A 19458-nucleotide genomic window follows, 5' to 3' on the forward strand; every position below is an offset into this window, starting at 1 on the left:
CTCCACCGGATCTGGGAGCGCGGCGTCGCGTGGAAGCCCTCCTCGCCGGGTGCCGAAGGGGCTGCGCCGGCGCCCGTGGTCTTCCGCCTCGACCACGGCGGGGAGGTCGACGCCGATGGCAACTGCCTCTTCACCGCCGCGCGGACGGCCGACGCGCGCGAGCTCAGGCACCGCGCCGTGCGCCGGTTCGCCGAGGTCTACACTGCCACGGGGGAGGCCGCCAAGGCCGCCATCGACGCCGCCGTGAGGCACCTCTACGCGCCGCCATCCAGGAGCTCGTTGATCTTGGCATCCAAAGGTACCACGACTCGTGGATCTGCCCTTGCTCGCTGCTCACTGCTTGCTCAAATCTTTTATTTGATTTTCTCGTCAGATCTCGTGTCGGAGCTCACAGCTCGGTGGCCGGCCGCGGGGAAGACGAAGACGGAGGAAACTGGAGTCTTGTTTTGGGGTCGCTGTTGGAGAAGGCAGGTTTTCGGTTCGTGACCCTTTGCCTGTACGTGACTCAAATGCTTAGAATAGGTCTCGTGTTTGCGTTTTATCGTTGGAGACAGTCTAAGTAGAGGTGAAAAGGAAAAGGTACAACAGGGTTACACGCTGAATAAACATTTCCCAGCTAACAGAGAGAGGGAATAGGGAGAAGCTAGAAAAATTACAATTGCAGTACGCACTACTCTTAACGTGTCCCTCTGTTCGTTTGAATTTATCAGCCGGTTTATCAGCTAGAATCTACAGTATTTTTCTCTCACAACAAATCAGTTTCAGCCGGAGCCAGACTTTAATACCAGTGAACAGACCAAGTTGAAGCTAGAATACCTTCAGGCGACCTACGGGAGTACGGAACAAGTGTCAGCATGTCGAAGTACGGAAAAGTGTCAACATGCCAAACCTGACATTGTTGTTGACAAACCTTTGAGCCGTGGGATATTTATCGTGCATGTTTAGTGATGCAGCGTCTATTTATTTGGGCTGTTGTTTTTGAGCTTTACTCAAAAGCTGACTTTTGGCTTTGGACTGTTGGTTTTTGCTATTAACATTTGTAATAAATTTCAACTTCTCATCACATAAAAAGCCAGAAAAACTCCTCTCAACATACTTTACAGGTTTATTTTCTTTAGAAACCAGTTTTTTATTATCTTTGCAAAAGCCAGCTCAGCTCAACAACTGAGCTATTTGTTTCAATGGCAGAAGCCAACAGAGAGCTAAAACAAACAGGCTCTTGGAATTGGTGCATTATGTTTGTATCAGATAAACGAACAATAAATCCTTATTTATGCTCTGAATTATGTGATGGTAGAACACTAGTGCCGATTGACTTGTCCAATGTCAAACCATGAAAATAACCTTTGAGGACACTATCGAATCACTTTCATTTTTAATGATTATATACACATTTGTACAGTCGGATGATGTAATATGTTTCAATTGATTCTTTAAAGGCATCTCTTGGACAAATCACAACTATATATTGTCCTGTTATAATGCACGGACACAAACCTATTCTAGTAAGAATAGACCAAAGTGAAGTTTTCCTTGAGCCGATTTCATGCTCTCAGGGGCACCATTTTGTCGAAGTCAGGGCAAGTTGGGTTGTTGTCGTGATCTGCCTTGTTGAAGACATCGGACCGCCAAATCTTGGCGATCAACGCTTGGTTAGAAAATAAACTATGGCCCCGTTTGGCTTGCTGAAACTTGGTTGAAACTGGCTGAAAACACTATTCTTGTTGAATTGTTGTGAGAGAAAAACACTGTTCCGGCTGAAAAAACAAGCCGGTTTCTGGGCAAGCCGAACGGGGCCTATGTATGAGCAAGCAGGCCAAACAACACCAAACTTTTTTTAGCGGAACACTAAAAAGAGTGCCTTACATATGATATTTATAATATTGGGATACGATATTAACTAGTACAAAAGAACGATAACTTAACATAAAATGGTCTAAGATATGCGAGTACATCAAAATCAATGGTCGTCTTATTCCTTCTATCTGGAGCTAGGGAAATAGACACCTAACAATACCCGTGTTGTAAAGTTTAATAGATTGCAAAGCTATTAGCTTCGGTAGCGAGGTCTAGATGAAAAATAAGACCGAGGGATTTCAAACCTTATGTAGATACATCTGAAGAGAAATCGATGGAGGGGATCGATGTTATCAATGAAAAAGAGATGTAGGCTCACAATTCTTCATCATGAAAATAAATTGTTGGACAATTTGGACTTTCCGTGGAACAGGTCAAAAGAAGGAACTGAAATCATAGCATCAAAAAGCAAACCGACCGCTTCTCCTTGTAAACACACCAAACAACAACTCAAGAGAATCAACATATGTGACAAGTCCCCTAAAAAACATATGTAACAAGCATACTCTTACCGCAGCCAGATTGGATATTATGAGATAAAGAGAGCGAGAGATATCACCGAAAGGCACACCTGACAAGCGTACTCTCATAGAAAGTGAAAGAGGTCACCGCTCCTCTAGACGTGGTGAGATCACTAATAGGCAGAGATGATGAGCGCACCATGCTGGGCAGTGGCTTCACCGGGAACTCTAATTAGATGTCAAATCCTTTTTTTTTTTGCGAGGAATTAGACGTCAAATCTTGGCCCAATATCGAAACGCCAACCTTATCCACAGTCAATGGCCAAATTTTGGTCGGCTATGGTCTGGCCGAGCTAGTACCCAATATCAATGATCTAATGACCCCGTTCGCTTCGTTAAAGCCGAAACATTGTTCCGGCTGATTTTGTTATGAGAGAAAAATACTGTTCCGGCTAAAAAAAACAAGCTGAAAAAGACGGATTATAAAAAAAGCGAACATAGCCAATATGGTGGAATTTATCCAAAAAAAAAAAAGAAAAAAAATCTATGGTGGAAGACCATCGAGAGTTGCGGAATGGATCCGAACTGTATGTTAGTGCTCGATATCATCGTCATCATCACCAAATAAAACAGGAAATAATGTATCAAGTAATAAGCAGTTAACCACGGTTAACAGGCCCAAGTCGCCATCAACCGCCCTTGGAGGCTCGGACCGCGGCGACGCGTCCGCCGGCTCTCGTCGTATCCTCCTTCCGATCAATCCAACCCTTCAGCTGCCTCGGCACTTCGGCGGTCGCAGCACAAATTCGCGTCTGCATCGCCGTGCCGGCCCCGCTCCGTTCCGCCCCCTCTCTCCTTTGGCTTTGGGTACCCTTTGGCTTTTGCTACCGCACCGGCAGCGCCCTTGCTCGTCGTTGAAATAAGAGACTTTTCTGTGTGTGTCATTATAAAAGATCGTAATTTTTTGTGTCTCTGAAAAAATTCAGCGATCTTCAGCGTCACTACTTCAACTTTTTCGTGTTCTCCATGCCACTTCCGTCAGTTTGGACATTAAAGCCGTCAAACTGCAGGTGTGAAAAGACGAAAATGCCCTTAAGTTCAAATATGTTATTAATTTTTTTTGAGCATCTTAACGACTTCAAATAAAAAAACTCAAAACTAGAAAGTTGTAGATCTCGTCGAGATCTATAATTTTCATATAAAAATTATTTCCATTTAATTCCGTAAAAAAAATATGATTTGATACGATTAATATATCTTAGAAAAATTATTTTTTTTTGCGAAATTAAATGAAAAAAAAATTATATGAAAATTATAGATCTCGACGAGATCTATAACTTTCTAGTTTTGAGTTTTTTCATTTGAAGTCGTTAAGATGCTCAAAAAAATTAATAACATATTTGAACTTAAGGGCATTTTCGTCTTTTCACACCTGCAGTTTGACGGTGTTAGAGCCCAAACTGACAGAAGTGGCATGGATGACATAAAAAAGTTGAAGTAGTGGCGCTGAAGACCGCTGAATTTTTTCAGAGGCATACAGGGGATTACGATCTTTTATAATAGCACACCGGGAAAAGTCTCTTGAAATATCCACAGGGAAAAAAAACATTCTCCGCCTCGGCCCCAAGCTGCAAACCCCCCTGCGAAGTCTCCAACCACAGCGCGCCTCGTCCCCGCCGTCCGCGCCGATCCGGAGGCCTCCTGCTCTCTACCCCCTCGCGGCCTCGCCCCGTGGATCTGCGCGGCGGCCGGCGGGCGCGATGGCGGAGCCGGAGCGGGAGCAGCGCCCGCTGCTGGAGGTTCGTGCCTTTCTTTTCATCCAAGCGTGCGTCTCCCTCACTCGCTGGGCCTGTCCCATGCCCACGCCCACGCCCTCCACGTACCATTTCGAATTCGGGAGGAGGAGACGAGCGCCGATTGGGTCAACGACTAGGAGCCCAGTCCTTCCCGGTGCTTTTCTTCGCAACAGGAGATTTGATAGCCTCGGATAGTAGTGCCGTCTAGTGTGTCTGATGTGGTTACCCTTGTTTTCTTGCTTCATGTGTCTCTAGTGTTGGAATATGGAATTAACCAGTCCTTCCCGGTTGATTAGCCTGGATGCTTACCCATAGCAAAAGCAGTCTGTGACAGCTTTACTTCATTGATTAGGATGGATTTTGCACCAGGGATTAACCACAAGGTCCCTTTATGGACACCTTAACCACAAGGTCCTTTTATGGACACCTTACTCCAATTAAGACTTTAGGCTTAGACTTGATGGATACGTATATGTATGGCAAGACATAATTGATCAGCTACTTGTGAATTGCAACGGTAGCAGAATTGGAAAAAAAATGCAGATATGCTGTTTGTCATAAGTGAAACTTGCAAATATTATGTTAGATTTAGTATTGAGTGAAGTAACTGTAGGTATGGGTTGGAAGTTATACTCAGGATTACTTTGGCATCGAGTCCTGGTGGGAAGGATGGTTGAGAAACACCGTCCATGTATAAATTTGGTGCTTTTGCTCAGCTGCAAGTATAGTATTCCTTATTGGTGCATAACTGTAGTATCTCCTGCAGCATTGTGTTAATTGCGACCCTCCTTTTGTTCAGGTAGAGCAATCTGTCACATCCATACCAGAAGATCATGAAGCCACATGTTGGGGCTGTGGGCTCCGGCTTGTTTTCACGAGTTACTCACCTATCTATATGTGTGGCTGGTGTGGAGCCATTACGCAAAGCAACCAGACCACAAGGAAACCTGATAGTATATGGTTTTCCCACTGGAGGCGCCTACGGGACAGATTCTTTGTCACTGTGCTCATCCTCTTCATGCTCTTTGTTATATGTATGTGTTCACCATCTCTTGCCTTCAGCATAATTTATAACCTGCCACAGTTATTCGTTTATTTCATGTAGTTCTGCTATTTAACAATTTTGTTTCTTGGCCAGTTGTTTATTTAGCCTGTTATTTTGTTTAACACAGGTGGTGGGGTCTGGGCGGTATATCCTATTGTTTTCAAAATCAGCAACTTCTGTGGCATCTTTCACTGCATGGTAACAGCTGTGTTGGCGTTATTTACCATCACAAGCTATTGCTTGGCCTCATTTAAATCTGCAGGCGCACCAACAAGCATAAGGTGGGGCAGCTATCCCATGGTTGGGAAAAGGGATCTTGAGAACTATACTTTTTGTACATACTGTAATAAACCAAAGCCCCCCAGAGCACATCACTGCCGATCTTGTAAAATGTGCGTGGTGGACATGGATCACCATTGCCCATTTGTAAGTATGGTAATTGCATTCTGCTGCATTTTTTTTTTTGTTGATTGTTAGGTTTCACTTGTTTATTCATTTCCCCTCCTTCTGTTCAAGTGCAGATTGGCAACTGTGTGGGAGCATCAAATCATCAAGTGTTTGTCATTTTTCTTATTTCTGTGGTTATTAGTTGTTCTTATGCTGCTGGGATGACCATATATGCGAGTTATCAGATATGGCCCTCTGTTGATTTTCCAAACCTAGCATCAAACCGTCATTCAATGAGTTTTTGTAAAATATTGTTGGAGATTATTACTACAGTTGCAGGCTCTGCCTTCTTCTTGTCAGCAAGGGGTCTAGTTCTGGTATATCTAGCATTCGCTAGTTTATCAGTCAATGCTGGTATAGGTGTATTACTGTGCCAGCAGCTTAGTTATATCTATGAAGGAAACACATATCTCAACCATCTAAGTTCACCAAATCCCTTGCATGGAGAGAGGGGTTTGCAGAACATTGTTAGATTTTTTGGGTGCCCTTATCCAATATCCAGAGTTCTGTTGCGATACTCGAACACTGGCAAGATGCAGGATAATTCAGGGTCAAAACTTCTTTAGAGGTAATGAGGTATAGATCAGTAGAGTTAAGTCCTTCATTTTTCATGTCCCTTCTTAGTCATGACCTAACAAATAGATTCATTTACATGTAGGTTTCAGTGATACACTCTTGCTTTTCCAGCAATTGAGACATGTATGGAATTAATTGTTCCAATTCAAGATGGTTCTGTTACCCAGAATCATGATTTGTGAACCTCAGTTGACCATCGACAGATTAGTTTGAATAACTGAAGTTGTTCAGGGACGCAACACTCATGATAATCCATGTTCTGGAGGAAGCATTATTACTTGATCATGAGGATGTCACTCACATTGATTAAGTAGAACAATTTTGGCAGATGCTGAAATACCATGTGGCCTGCGCATTCATTGCCTGCAGACAATCATAAGGTGCTGATGGTCATGCAATAAATTGCAGTATATGAAATCCTGCATCATCACTGCCTTTTTCGACAGAGTTGAAGATCGAAACTTCACCCGTGTTGCTGCGGAAGAAATGGTCATCATGATTAAATCTGACAGTGGTTTTGAGTGATGCTAGGATGTTGAAAAGAAAATATGTATACTACAATACCTCTTTGATGTTAATACACTGACATGTATATAGGAAAACATTGTATCATTCACTCGGTGTAAATTAGTTGATTAACCATGTACATGTCTGTGGCATTCATTGTTTTCTTCAACGGTTCAACCTTTTTTGTCCTGATGCCTGATGGTATACAAATCCAACCGGGATTTTGGGCTTGGTCGCCCAACAAAAGTGGCTCACGTATTCAGTTGACTTTGCAACCATTAGACTGCATTTTTATTTGTTCTTTGTGGGGTTTGCATGAAATCAGCAGCTTGGAATTTCTGAGCGTGAACGCACCAGTTCGTTGAATGTTTCTTGTGACTAGCGACTCACGCAACTGCATTCATGTCATCAGTTCACTTTGTTGTTATTCTGATATACTACTAGTAGTATTAAAAATTGTTCCATTTTTTATTAAAAAAAAACCTTTGCCTGCAGCCGCCGTTTCCTGTGCCCTGGTAGGTTCTGTCGATCTTTGCATGGACGGAATTACGAAATCTTCTGAGCATACTAGCTGTATACGAGCCACGAGTACAGCGTGCATGCACAGACTACTGTCTCTATCAGCACGGAGGCGTGAAAAGAAAACATATCCGTATCCCGTCACGTTACGTACTCACGTACCGGAACTTGAGAAGCTAAGGTTTCTCTCATCCTGTCTTGTCCTGTCACGTCGTGCGGTGCTGGGGTCCGGCCCGGCTTTCCGGGAGCGCGCACGTACGCGCGCCGCCATCGCCCATTAGCTCTTGCTCCTTGCTATATATGGATCGATCGTGGCTCGTGCAGTACAGGCTGCCATAGCAATTGCTGTTGCAGGCATGCTAGTGGCTAACGGAGGAAGAAGCTGATGTAGCGAGGACGTGGGACGATCGTGGCCGTGCTCTCCACAGCCTCTCTCGAACGACGACGACACACCCTCACCTCCGGCCAGTCTCCACTGCATGTACGTCAGTACCAAACGCGACGTTGAACAAAGTCATGGATGGAGGACCAAGCATGGCGCATGGATCGATCTCTGATGGGACGAGGATGGAAGAAGAAGATGATCCATCGATCGTACCGCTGCCGGCATCCGCGCGCGAGCGGCGCGCGCGCGGGCACAGGTACGTGTCCGTGTGTGTCCGGCACATGGTTTCCTTGCATCGCAAGCGAGACTGCTTGCGCCGATTGATTGGCCGTCGGTCCCTTGCATGCCCCGTTGTTCCCGGAACCCGTCCTGACGTCAAGAACACATGACAGATCGACCTGTCCAACCGATCTCTCTGAGAGAGCGAGGTAAGAGATCACCTGGACTAGCTCTTAATTCTACTATAAAATTCAGGTAATTGAAGTTTATTAGGCGACTAAAAAAGTTTAGTTTCATACAATTAATTGAGCTGGACGTACTAAAGTTTAGTCCACCCATTTGAGGGCCGGTTTGGTTAGCCCCTCCTAGAGTTCAGCTAAATCTAGTTCTATTTAGTCACTTTTCGTCCAAACATTATGACTAAATGGGACTAAATGAGATTTAACCAACTAGTCACCAAATTATTGCTAAAAGAGACTAAACCTCACCTTTTAGTCACTTTAGAGCCAAACACCCTGACTAAAAGGGACTAAAAGACCTCTTTTAAGGCCTGTTTAGTTGGTGATCAAAACGGCCATGCCTAACCTTCGGCAAACTGTGGCTGCCAGAGAAAGTTTGACGAACAAAATTGAAGCCACACTTGTGACAAAGTGTGGCAAGAAAATAAGTCTATAACGTGTGGGATAGGGTGCTAAGAAAGTGTGGCACGCCATAGTTGTAGCAGCCAATCAAATAGCTGCCAAAAAAACTGTGGCATGACATGTTTTGGTCACGAACCAAACAGGCCCTTAGTTTCTTTTAATCACCCAAACCAAACACATAGTGACTAAAGTTTGGTCCCTAGTTTAGGTGACTAAGTTTAGGAGGGGGAAACCAAACAGGACCTAAATGATCTAGAACTCAATTTTTAAGTGGCTAATAAAGTTTAGTCTATGGTCCCCACAAGCTCTAATCCACACCGTTCCTGTGGCCACATTGCATGTGCTAGGCTCCTAGCTACTCCCTTCGTCCCTAGATAACTGTCATTTTTATTTTTTGAGGAACAATTTTGACTAAATATATAAATATTAATATTAATGTTTATGGTACAAAATTAAAATTATTAGATAAATCGTTGAATCTATTTTTATAATAAATTTATTTGGAGAAACAAATGTTGCATATATTTTCTATAAATTCAGTCAATTTTTTCGCATGGAAACCAAAAGTGACGGTTATTTAGAGACGGAGGGAGCGGCTAGTTACCGCCCTGCAACTTGCACTGCACTGCCAGTGTAGGACGCGCATCATCGTCGTCAGCACATGGTTAGACGTGGCACGTGACGCGCATAAATCGCAGGCGGCCATGCGCCGATCGACGACCCCTACGTCGCCGGCGGCTGGCGGCCATGTCAACGGGCGGTAGATGCATGCGAAACAAAATCCGGCCGTGGCGGACGGCGAGGAACAAGCAAGGCTGGCCGGCCGGCCGCGCCGCGCCGCGCTCGCCCTCGCCCGGCAGCACCGCGGCATGGCGCAAACTATACTGCTCCTGCTAATCCCCTAGCCTACTAGCAGGTCCAGCTCGTGTACGGTGTACCGACAGACAAATCCTCATATTTTAGCGGTTAAATTCGACGCGTCACTACATTTGTGGCGAAGGCAGAAAGCTGCCTGCGTCGGCGCCGGCGGTTCATGTGAATCTTCTTTTGGGTAGTTGTACATGTGTGGGCTGCGCAGTCTGCACTTGCAATGCACTGCACTGCCAGGGCGAGAGCCGAGCGAGACTCAGGATAGGAGGGCGAGACCCCCGCTCGTCTTTACAGCTCAAAGATTCACAAATGGCACATGCATGCCGACGCCATCCCCCCTGGCTGGGCTGGCTCACCTCCGGCCGGCAGGGGGAATATAACTAATAATGCCGGCCGGCTGGCTGGCCGCCGATGGATCGATCGGCTTCAGATCCAACAGAAATCCGCTTTCCGATCGGTGCCGTGAATTGGCCTGGCTTGGCCCGCTCCACCGTACCGCTGCCGGTGCCGGCAGCTATTTCCTGGCCCCTTTTGCGCTTGTGCTCTGCTAGCTATCCGCGCCGATAGGATGCGCCGGCTCGCCCTGCTCTCCTCTGGCTGGCTGCTGCGTGTTTCCCAGGGTTTAAATGGTGGCATGCCACTGATAAGCTGTTGCTGCCGTGCACTTGCCGTCAGTCAGTCAGGTTGGAGCTGGAAGCTGCATGCCGCCGCCTGTAACAAACAAAGCCCCCCACCCACTACTCCTTTTACACGTAGATAATGCCAAGACAGAACAGGTAACCGATGGACGCAGATTGTATTAGGGCGCTGTTGATGGTACTGGTAGCCACCCTGGCCAAGCAGCCAACACTGATGGAAGGCAAAATCGGAACAGCGAACAGGACATATGTGTAATGACCTCACCTCACGCCATGTGTACGTACGTGCTTCGATTGGCATCGCCATTCGCCACCAGCCCATTGCTGCTGTCTGACTGTAAAAGCACACATTTTTCTGCCATCATTGATCATTCACCTCTTTCCCGCGACGACGACGACGACGACAAATCGACAATGATATCCTTGCAGCAAAGCAGGCTTTGTTAGTCAATCATATGGCGAATGTTGCATGCATGGTGGTGTCATATGCTCATGACAGCGACGGCCACTGGGGAAGGGGAGGAGTCGGTGTGTGCATGCCACAGCCAGCATTCCAGCAAGCAAGTATTCACCGGACCTCATGGCAATAGCAGATTAACAGTGTACTTCCACATGTAGAAAAACGCTGTTTTCAACAGTGGCTTCACCAAATCAACCCCCCCCCCCCCCCCCCCCCCCCCCCCCCCCGACTCATCATAGAAGACAACACAGCAGAGACCACAACAGTCCATGTCCGGCCCATCCATTTCCCTGGCAGTACCTGTGGTCGAGACCTTTACATTATTGTAGTGCCTAGGACGGCAGTAGTACACATACACAAGCGCTGCCTGCCTTGCCTTGCATCAACACAGGGTTATTACTGTCCTGTGCTGCCGGTTGGTCATCCCATTTCCATCCCGATTGGACTCTGGAGATGCGTAGCAGACGCTTGTGTTTCAGGAAAGATGAAGAGGTTTATATATATTTATATATATATACACACTCACATGCAGCAACACATATGGCCATGACAAAGAAAACCAAGGCAAGCAGTAAGCTTACCGGCATAGTCATTCACTATGGTTAGAGGTACAAGAACATACTAAGAACAGCTCACGCACACACACAACACAAACCCAGCGCTGGCCAAAAGCTTTCTTCTAGATGTGACAAACTAAACTCTCTTCACTGAGTTACAGTGAGAAGCTATATATATATAACTATACATATCTAATCCTAGTACACAGACATGTCAGCTGCCATGCTGCTATAGTGACTATGTGTGACAGCAGAGCTGACTTTGACGCATGCCCCTACTGTAGCTACGGTGCGGCAGGGGAGCCCTTTCGGCGCCTGCCCCTGCCGCGCGTACAGAGGAAGAGCAACAGATTACTTTATAATTATTTCCCTAATCCTGCTGCTAACCCTAGAATATCCACCATGCCGATTATCTTCTTGAGCTCCGTGAACCGAAGACGGCCGAGCGGCTTGGTGAGGACGTCCGCGAGTTGCCGACCAGTTTTGACGAACTCGATGACGATCTGCCCTCTATCGACACAGTCCCTGAGGAAGTGGAACTTGACATCGATGTGCTTACTCTAGTCGTGGAGAACCAGATTCTTCGCGAGGGAGATGGCGGGATGGTTGTCCACCATCAGTGCTGGTGGGTGAGCTTCCACACCGGTTAGCTCGCCCAACAGCCGACGCAGCCACACAGCTTGGCACGTCGCTGTGGCCACCGCCACGTACTCTGCCTTGCATGTGGACAGCGCCACCACCTTCTGTTTCAGCAACAGCCATGAGATTGGAGCCGACCTGAGGAAAACGAGCACACCAGAGGTGCTCCGCCGTCAGTCGATGTCCCCCGCCATGTCTGCATCGGCTAAATACAGTCTAGTTTCGTCGGTCTTAGGGAAGACGATCACCTGATCCATCGTCCCCTTAACGGAGCACAGTAGCCGCTTCACCGTGGCGCAGTGATCCTCTCGGGGATCCTCCATGAAGCGGCTGACATAGCCCAAGGCGAACACAATATCTGACCTCGTGTGGACTAGGTAGCGCAGACCACCGACGATGCTCTGGTAGAGTGTTGCATCTACCTTCGCCGCGGTACTGGCCTTCGTCAGCTTCAGTCGCTCCTCCATCGGAGTCACGCACGGCTTGCACTCAGTCATGCCGCTCGGCTCCAGTAGCTTCAAGGCGTACGCGCTCTGACCGAGCATGAGTGCTTCCTTTCCCTGTCTCATCTCAATGCCGAGGTAGTAGGAGAGCGCGCCGAGATCGCTCATTCAAAAACGAGTCACCATATCGCGCTTAAAGCTGTCAATGTCCTCCGCAGGCGCACCGATGACGATCAAGTCGTCCGCATACATGCTAACGATGAGCTCCTCCTTCCCCTGTCATCGCGTGTAGAGCGCATGCTCGGTTGCGCACCGCGTGAACCCAAGCTCGCACAGCGTGGCCTCAAGCTTGGCGTTCCAAGCTCGCGGGGCCTGCCGCAGCCCGTAGAGCGCCTTGCGCAGTCGGAGCACCCTGTGCTCCGCTCCCTTGACGGTGAAACCCGAAGGTTGCCTGACGAAAACCGTCTTCGCTAGCTCACCATTGAGGAAGGTCGATTTTATGTCTAGGTGATGGACGCACCAGTCCTTCGCTGTTGCCAAAGCCAGCAATAGCCGGATAGACTCCATGCCCGCTACCGGCGCAAAGACTTCCTCAAAGTCGATGCCCTAGCGCTGGACAAAGCCTCGGGCGATAAGGCACGCCTTGTGCTTTACAATGGCACCGCGCTCGTCCCGCTTGACCTTGTACTCCCACTTTAGGCCGATCGGACGACATCCTAGAGGTGGATCGATGAGCTCGCAAGTCTTCTTTTCCTCGATTGCCTTCATCTCCTCCAGCATCGTCCGTCGCCAATTTGCATCGCGCTCAGCTAGCGCGAACGTGGGTGGTTCCTCTGCACTAATGAGAAGCAGCTCTGGGTCATTGAGCAGCCGACTCGCTAGGCCAGAAGACCCTATGCCACCGACGATGTCGTCCAACCTGTGGAACCGCACCTTCTCACCGTCGTGGAAGGCATCCACGAACTTGGTGATGTTGCTTGCAGGTGAGGCGAACTCGATCGACGTCGATGGAGTCCCCTATTTCGTCGGAGTGGTCGGCACAACACCTGGAGTGCTCAGCACCCCAGCTGTAGTGCTTGGCACTACTCCTGGACCGCATGTCACCACTCCTAGAGTGGTTGGCACCACTACAGGAGTGTTCGGCACTAGTCTTGGAGTGGTCGGCATCACCACAAAACCTCTCGGCTCTGCTATGGGAGCGTTTAGCACCCGTCCTGGAGTAGTCGGCACCATTATAGGACCGCTTGGTACCACTCCTAGAGTGCTCGGTACCCCTCTCGGAGTGCTCGGCGCCGCCCCAGGAGTGCTTGGCTCTATTGCTGGAGTGGTCGGCACCTCCTCTCCAGCGTCTCCACTATCGTGGATGACCAGTGCTCGATGACGAAGGTGCTGGTGATGCCGCCAGCTTCCCCCATGCCTTGGTTGTCCTAGTCCTAGGCCACCTTCTCGTCGAACACGACATCGCGTGAGACAACCACCTTGCCTCCGCGTGGGTCGTAGAGCCGGTACGCTATAACACCCTCGGTGTTACACTATAAATCTTTTGCTAAAACATTGCATGTGCATCATGTGATGTGATAGTGTATAAAATAAAGTGTGTAAATCAATTTCTGTGACTCAAAACATTCATCGGAAACGCAAAATGAATGTTATATTTCATGTTGCGTTATATCACTTAGGGTTCTAAATGAATTTTTATTAAACGAAAATGCTATAGAACGCGTATACGAAACTTTAATAAAGTTTGTTGTACAAACTTCTTAGGTGGCGGTGAAATACTTGCGGTCGAGAACGAGATTCACTAGCTAGCGTATCGAATAGCTTGGAAATTGAATTCAACGCAAAACCGTTTGAGATTTAGTCGAATTTCCCAAGTTGGACAACGCTTTGACGAAGCTAGGTTTGACAATTTTTATAGAAGAATTGGGCTAAGTAGTGGTATGGTCTTAGGGTTTGTTTTAGTAGCTTGACATGTCTTCTTGAGAATGGAATAGGTGGTTTAGCAATTGAAGCTTTGAGTTGGATTTTTGGGACGCTTTAAAAAGCATGCATGACACGTTTCTGGGCGGTTGCAGCGTCTGGACGCGGTCACCATGCCTCGGCCGGCGACGCCGCACGCCCACGCGTGCACCTGTATGCACCGTCATGCGGGCTTCGTACCGTCGCTGCCGTCTACCTCACTGGGTCCTCGTGTGACTGCTAGCCTACATCGCGAGCGCTGAGTCGCCCGCGTGCGCTCTCACCGCCAATGTTGCGTCCGCCTGCGTCATGGCGCTGCCATCCCATCACCACGTGCCTATGTTCATCGCCATCCTCAGTCTGGCCACGACTAGCCTGTGGCTTGGCCAGTACCGACTACTATCGCGCGGTGCCATAGTTGCTCGCCGTCGCGTCGTGCTGCGCTCCGACCACCGTTGGCGCGCGGTCACTGCTGTTGCTGACCCTTCATGGCTGCACGCATGTGGCCTTGCCCCGCCTGCCTTGCCACCATATCAGCACTTGATGCGACACAATGCTGCTGCCTCTCCCCCAGACCGGCGCCATACCACCGCGGCGCAAAGGGCCGAGCTACCGTCGGCTTGCTATTTATGGTGATACGACCAACCATCCCTGAGCACATTTGGCTATTTCCCCGTCGCCCTGTAGCACGTGCGCGCTTGTGCTACGAGTTGACAGCGCGTCCTGCCACAGCAGCATCAAGCCAAGCCAAGCCATGCCGGCCGTCCCCTGTTTCCTCTGTCACCATGGTCGCCGGACCCGCGCCTTCAATTCGCCTTGGAAGAGTCACCTCGGTCCAATTAACTTTGCCCATGGCTCCGTTGCGTAGTCAGCCAGCCAGCCATCCCTATCATGATGTGAGCCTTGCTGTGCCATGCTCCAATTTGGAGCTTTCCTTCCCACCAGTCAATAAGACCGTGTCAGCATGCATCGGCGGAAGGCACCCTCTCCAGTGCTGCTCGTATTCATTTCGTTGCACCGCCAACTTCGCCTTCACCTACCCTTCACCCGACGCACCTTTGCCTAATTGCTACCACCCTCTAGCCACCCCTAACATAGCCTTGCCACTGCGATGCACCACTGCACCATCCGTGCGTTCGTGACCAGCTTGGCTCGGGCCGCCTCCGGCCGAACCACCACCTCATCTGTGTCCGTGGTGAGTCACTTGAGCTGACTTGCTACCCCAACTTCTCTAGCGTTGTTGTAGCTCATCGGAATGTCACCGTTTTCAGTGTAGGAGCTCCACCGCCGTGGACCGGCTTTGCTACAGCGTCCCAGCTCGTGCTTTCTTCGCCCAGTGCTTCCCGTTTGTGCCTAGGTAGGTATTGGCTTCTTAGCTAGGGTGGAAAGGGGCTGGTCTGGCCGACGTAACCGCTCAGTGCCAGCACTGCCGCGCCAGTGCACGCGCGGGGGGGCTGAGGGTATGGCCGTGGTAAAGAAGGAAAGAGAGAGGGGCAGAATTATAAGATAGCTGACTGATGGAATAGTACTGTGGACCCTGGTTGGATTCGATAGTAGAGAGAGGACGTTTTAGCAAATGTACCGGCGCACGCGGGCCTTCCCGTCGCGGGCCATCATCGCTCAGCTTGGCCACGCCCCCTCGTGGGCCACACCGGTGGAGCACGAGCACGCACGCGCCGCGTGGATGTGGGCCACGCCGCGAGTAGTGGGCCACGGTTTAAATTCGGTTTTTCATTTTTCCAGTGAATAAGTAAAGGTTTATTCAATTCAGTTTTTAGCTGATCTTTGGGAAATGATAGTAAATGTTGTAGATGTCCAAAATAGTGAAACAAATTTGTTAGGTTCACAAAAATACTATCTAGCTGATGGTGTAGTTAGTTTATAGTTATCTATGGTAATGAGAGGTTCATAAATTCAATTTAGAAAGCTTAGTATTACTTAGCTTAATATTTGTAGGAATTTTTGTGGCAAATCGATGATAGCTTTAGCTATGAAATTTTTATAGTAGGTTCATTAGATTATTATGTACCCACTGTAATTTTTGCAGCATAAGAATAGGATGATAAATAGAGTAGCTAGTACTCCTTGTTTTATCATATATAGAGAAAATCGGTATTTGGAGTAAGAATACCTTTAGTTGCTAAGATAGTACATGTCATGTTTTATACTTGTTAGTGGTAATAGTAGGTAACTTAGCACCTTAGCTGGTAGAACTAGCTTAGTAGATTGGTATATGTATTCGTATTTTAAGAGCTGTTATTGCCGTATTACTAAGTGTTGCATCATTATTTCATGCATGTAGATCACGAGTTGGTAGAGTTCGTGCCTACAGACGAATAGGACTATGAGGAGATTATTGAGGAGTACGAGGAGGAGGTTCTCGTATAGGAGGGAGCTTCGGAGCCGTTCGTTGCTGACTTTGTTGACACATCGCTTGCCCAAGGCAAGCCCCGATGCATGACCCCTATTTTTGAATGATCACTGAATATATATATATGATGTGCATTTAGGTTTCAGGCATTTTATGAAAACTACATGCATCGATATACTTACCTATGAGTCCTACTAGTATCGGTCGAGTAGCTGCTATGCTCAGGGCATCGATAGCGTGAGTAACCTACTGTTACTCATAATAGGTGAAAATTATGATCACTCATGATAAAATGGTGGAAAGGAAAAATGGAGACTGGACAGGGATATGGTTTGGGTATTGGTGGGTGTAAGAGATTATGTCCTATGACCAACAAGGCATAGCTTGGTTATACTTTTTCCCTGTCTGTGTCGGTTAAGGACCGACCATTGCATTGGGTTCTAGGCAAGTCACAGATTTATTATCCCGAGCATATACTTGGGTATGGGCGTAGGGAAGACTTGTTGCTCTCTTGTCGTAGATTCCAGCTCTTTCTGTGTCGACTGATTGGAGGCAGGGATGGTGGAGGTCTAAGCATCACACTGAGTCTGAGACTTAGGAGCGGAGGCTTGGAGTCCAAGTTTGGACGGGGACCTAGACCCCATGACAAGAGAGTGATGGGTTAGTCCTATTTGTGCCTAGGGTACAAGCGGGCGCGTGTGTTTTTGGGCTACCTAGTTGGGGGCATTGATTCGTGAATCGCTGGGCGATCTAGTATGGCTTGTCTATAGTCTAGCACCGTAGTAAGAACTGAAAGATAAAAGATGATGAAATAGAACTGATTGCTCAACCCTTGCTTGAAAGTAGAACAGGTGCTTACATAGAATGGCTAGATAAAGAATCAATCATGACTGCTAATAATAACATAAATAAGGATTTACTATTAGCATTGCTTTCTAATAAAAAGAAACCAAGTAAACCCTAAAGCTTTGCATATCCCTTGGAGTCAGGAAATTATTCCCACTAGTCGGATAAGTCTTGCGAGTATATTGTGTACTCAGGGTTTATTTACCCCTGTTGCAGGTTAAACTTGAGGAGTACCCATTGTGTGAAGGATTCTGCTGGTGGGCACAGATGGATCCTTATTCATTATCGATAGATGTTTATTATCATTTCGCTGTTTAATATTCCGCACTCTGAATTTGACAATATAATAATGAATTTCTAAGAACTCTGGATGTATGAAATGGATTAAGTATTGTAACTCATTCTCATTATTGGATAGTTGGGGAAAAATGTGGACTATTCGCGCTCTCCCTTGGGGTGTGCCTGACGGAATCCGCCCGTTGTAGCTCACTTTCGGGGTGCTTAGTGTCTGGTGGAAGACGAACACCTCTGTAAGTGTATTATTTTGGGCGGTTCTGCCACATATGCCTTGGTACCTTCCTCGTAGCTCAGGGGCACCATCGGTGTGCTCCTGTCCTCCGCCTTGGTGAGGATCGGTGTCGTCTTCCTGACATGGCCGATGCAGCTGAATGTCTGGAGGAAGGACATGCTTGGCTTGTGCCCATACCAAGCTTCGAATGGTGTCTTGCCCTTCAGAGCCTTGGTGGGCGCGCGGTTGAGGATGAACACCGCCGTGGTCACCTCCTCTCCCTAGAACTTTGTCGGTATGCTTTTGGCCTTCATCATGGATCGAGCCATGTCGAGCATCGTCTAGTTCCATTGCTCCACCATGCCATTCTGCTACGGTGAGTACGGTGTGGTCTGGTGTCGCACCACATCCTGATCTACGCAGTACGCAACGAACTCCACCGAAGTGAATTTGCCACCGCGATCAGTCCGCAGCATGCGTAGCTTCTTGTTGCTCTCTGTCTCCACAAGCGCCTTGAACTTCTTGACTACTTCCGCTGCCTCGGTCTTACTGGTCAGAAGTTGTAGCCACATGAACTAGTTGTAGTCATCCACCAGGAAGATGAAGTACTTATGCCCACCGTGCGTCGCTGACATGATCAGCCCACAGAGGTCACCATGGACCAGCTCGAGGGCCTCTGCTGCCTGGTACTTCGCTATCTTTGGGAATGATAGCCTCCTTTGCTTCCCAACCAAGCAGTTGTCATACAACTCGCCGCCGTGCTCAATGTGAGTCAGTCCAGTCACCATCTTCTCCAGCCGACCAAGAGCGTCGAAGCTGAGATGGCCATACCAGGCATGTCATAGCCATGGCTCCTCCGTGTGCCTTGCAGCCAAGCAGATGGGCTGCTCCACCTTCAAGTTGAGCAGGTATAGCTAGTTCTGGGACATCTTCACCTTATCATGAAGCCACTGCTCTTGGTCCTAGATCCTAAGGACGCCGTCCTTGATCAGTACCTCGCTGCCGTGCTCATCCAACTGGCCAATGCTGATGATGCTTGAACGTAGCTACGGGATGTAATATATATCCGTTATCGCGCGGTGCTCGCCATTTTGGCACCTAAAGATGATGGTGTCGCGCCCTCGGATCGCCACCCTTGAGTCATCACCGAACTTCACCGTGCCGGTCACATTGCCGTCGAGCACAGAGAAGCCTTCCTTGGAGCCCATCATATGGTTGCTGATGCCGAAGTCCAGGTACCACCGCTGCTCCTTGTCGTCCACATGTCCGAGGTGGACTTGGGTGCATGGTTCGTCAAGGTTGACAACCTTTAGAGCCTTGCCATTCCCTTCCACCACCATCACCTCTCCCTTCTCCTTGGTCTCAACGTCGTGCAGTGCATAGAACATCGCCATCACCGTCTGGTTCTGTCGCTCCACCATGCCATTATGCTGTGGTGAGTACGGTGCGGTGTGGTGTTGCACCACACTCTGATCCACGCAGTACGCAACGAACTCCACCAAAGTGAATTCACCACCGCGATCAGTCCACTACACACGCAGCTTCTTGCCGCTCTCTGTCTTCGCACGTGCCTTGAACTTCTTGATCGCTTCCGCTGCATCGGTCTTGCTGGTCAGAAGCTGCAGCCACATGAACCTGTTGTAATCATCCACCAGGAAGATGAAGTACTTGCTCCCGCCGTGCGTCGCTGACATGATCGGCCCGTAGAGGTCAC

General features: G+C 48.4%; 1 protein-coding gene across 3 annotated transcripts; it reads left to right on the top strand.

Moving 5' to 3' along the window:
* The first annotated feature begins 3922 nt into the window (after positions 1–3922).
* LOC136494097 (protein S-acyltransferase 11-like) lies at positions 3923–6903 on the top strand. Of its 3 annotated transcripts, none has more exons than XM_066490242.1 (5): positions 3923–4117; positions 4914–5148; positions 5287–5594; positions 5681–6182; positions 6265–6903. In XM_066490242.1, exons 1-4 carry the CDS (start codon positions 4079–4081, stop codon positions 6170–6172), a joined length of 1074 nt encoding a protein of 357 aa, XP_066346339.1. In that variant the 5' UTR covers positions 3923–4078; the 3' UTR covers positions 6173–6182; positions 6265–6903. The 3 variants fall into 3 exon arrangements, with proteins under 3 accessions (XP_066346339.1, XP_066346338.1, XP_066346340.1); XM_066490241.1 differs by having other exon boundaries at positions 5681–6174; XM_066490243.1 differs by having other exon boundaries at positions 5287–5585; positions 5681–6174.
* Positions 6904–19458: the final 12555 nt, after the last annotated feature.

Source organism: Miscanthus floridulus, chromosome 11 (genome assembly GCF_019320115.1).
Source record: "Miscanthus floridulus cultivar M001 chromosome 11, ASM1932011v1, whole genome shotgun sequence".
Lineage (NCBI taxonomy): Eukaryota > Viridiplantae > Streptophyta > Magnoliopsida > Poales > Poaceae > Miscanthus > Miscanthus floridulus.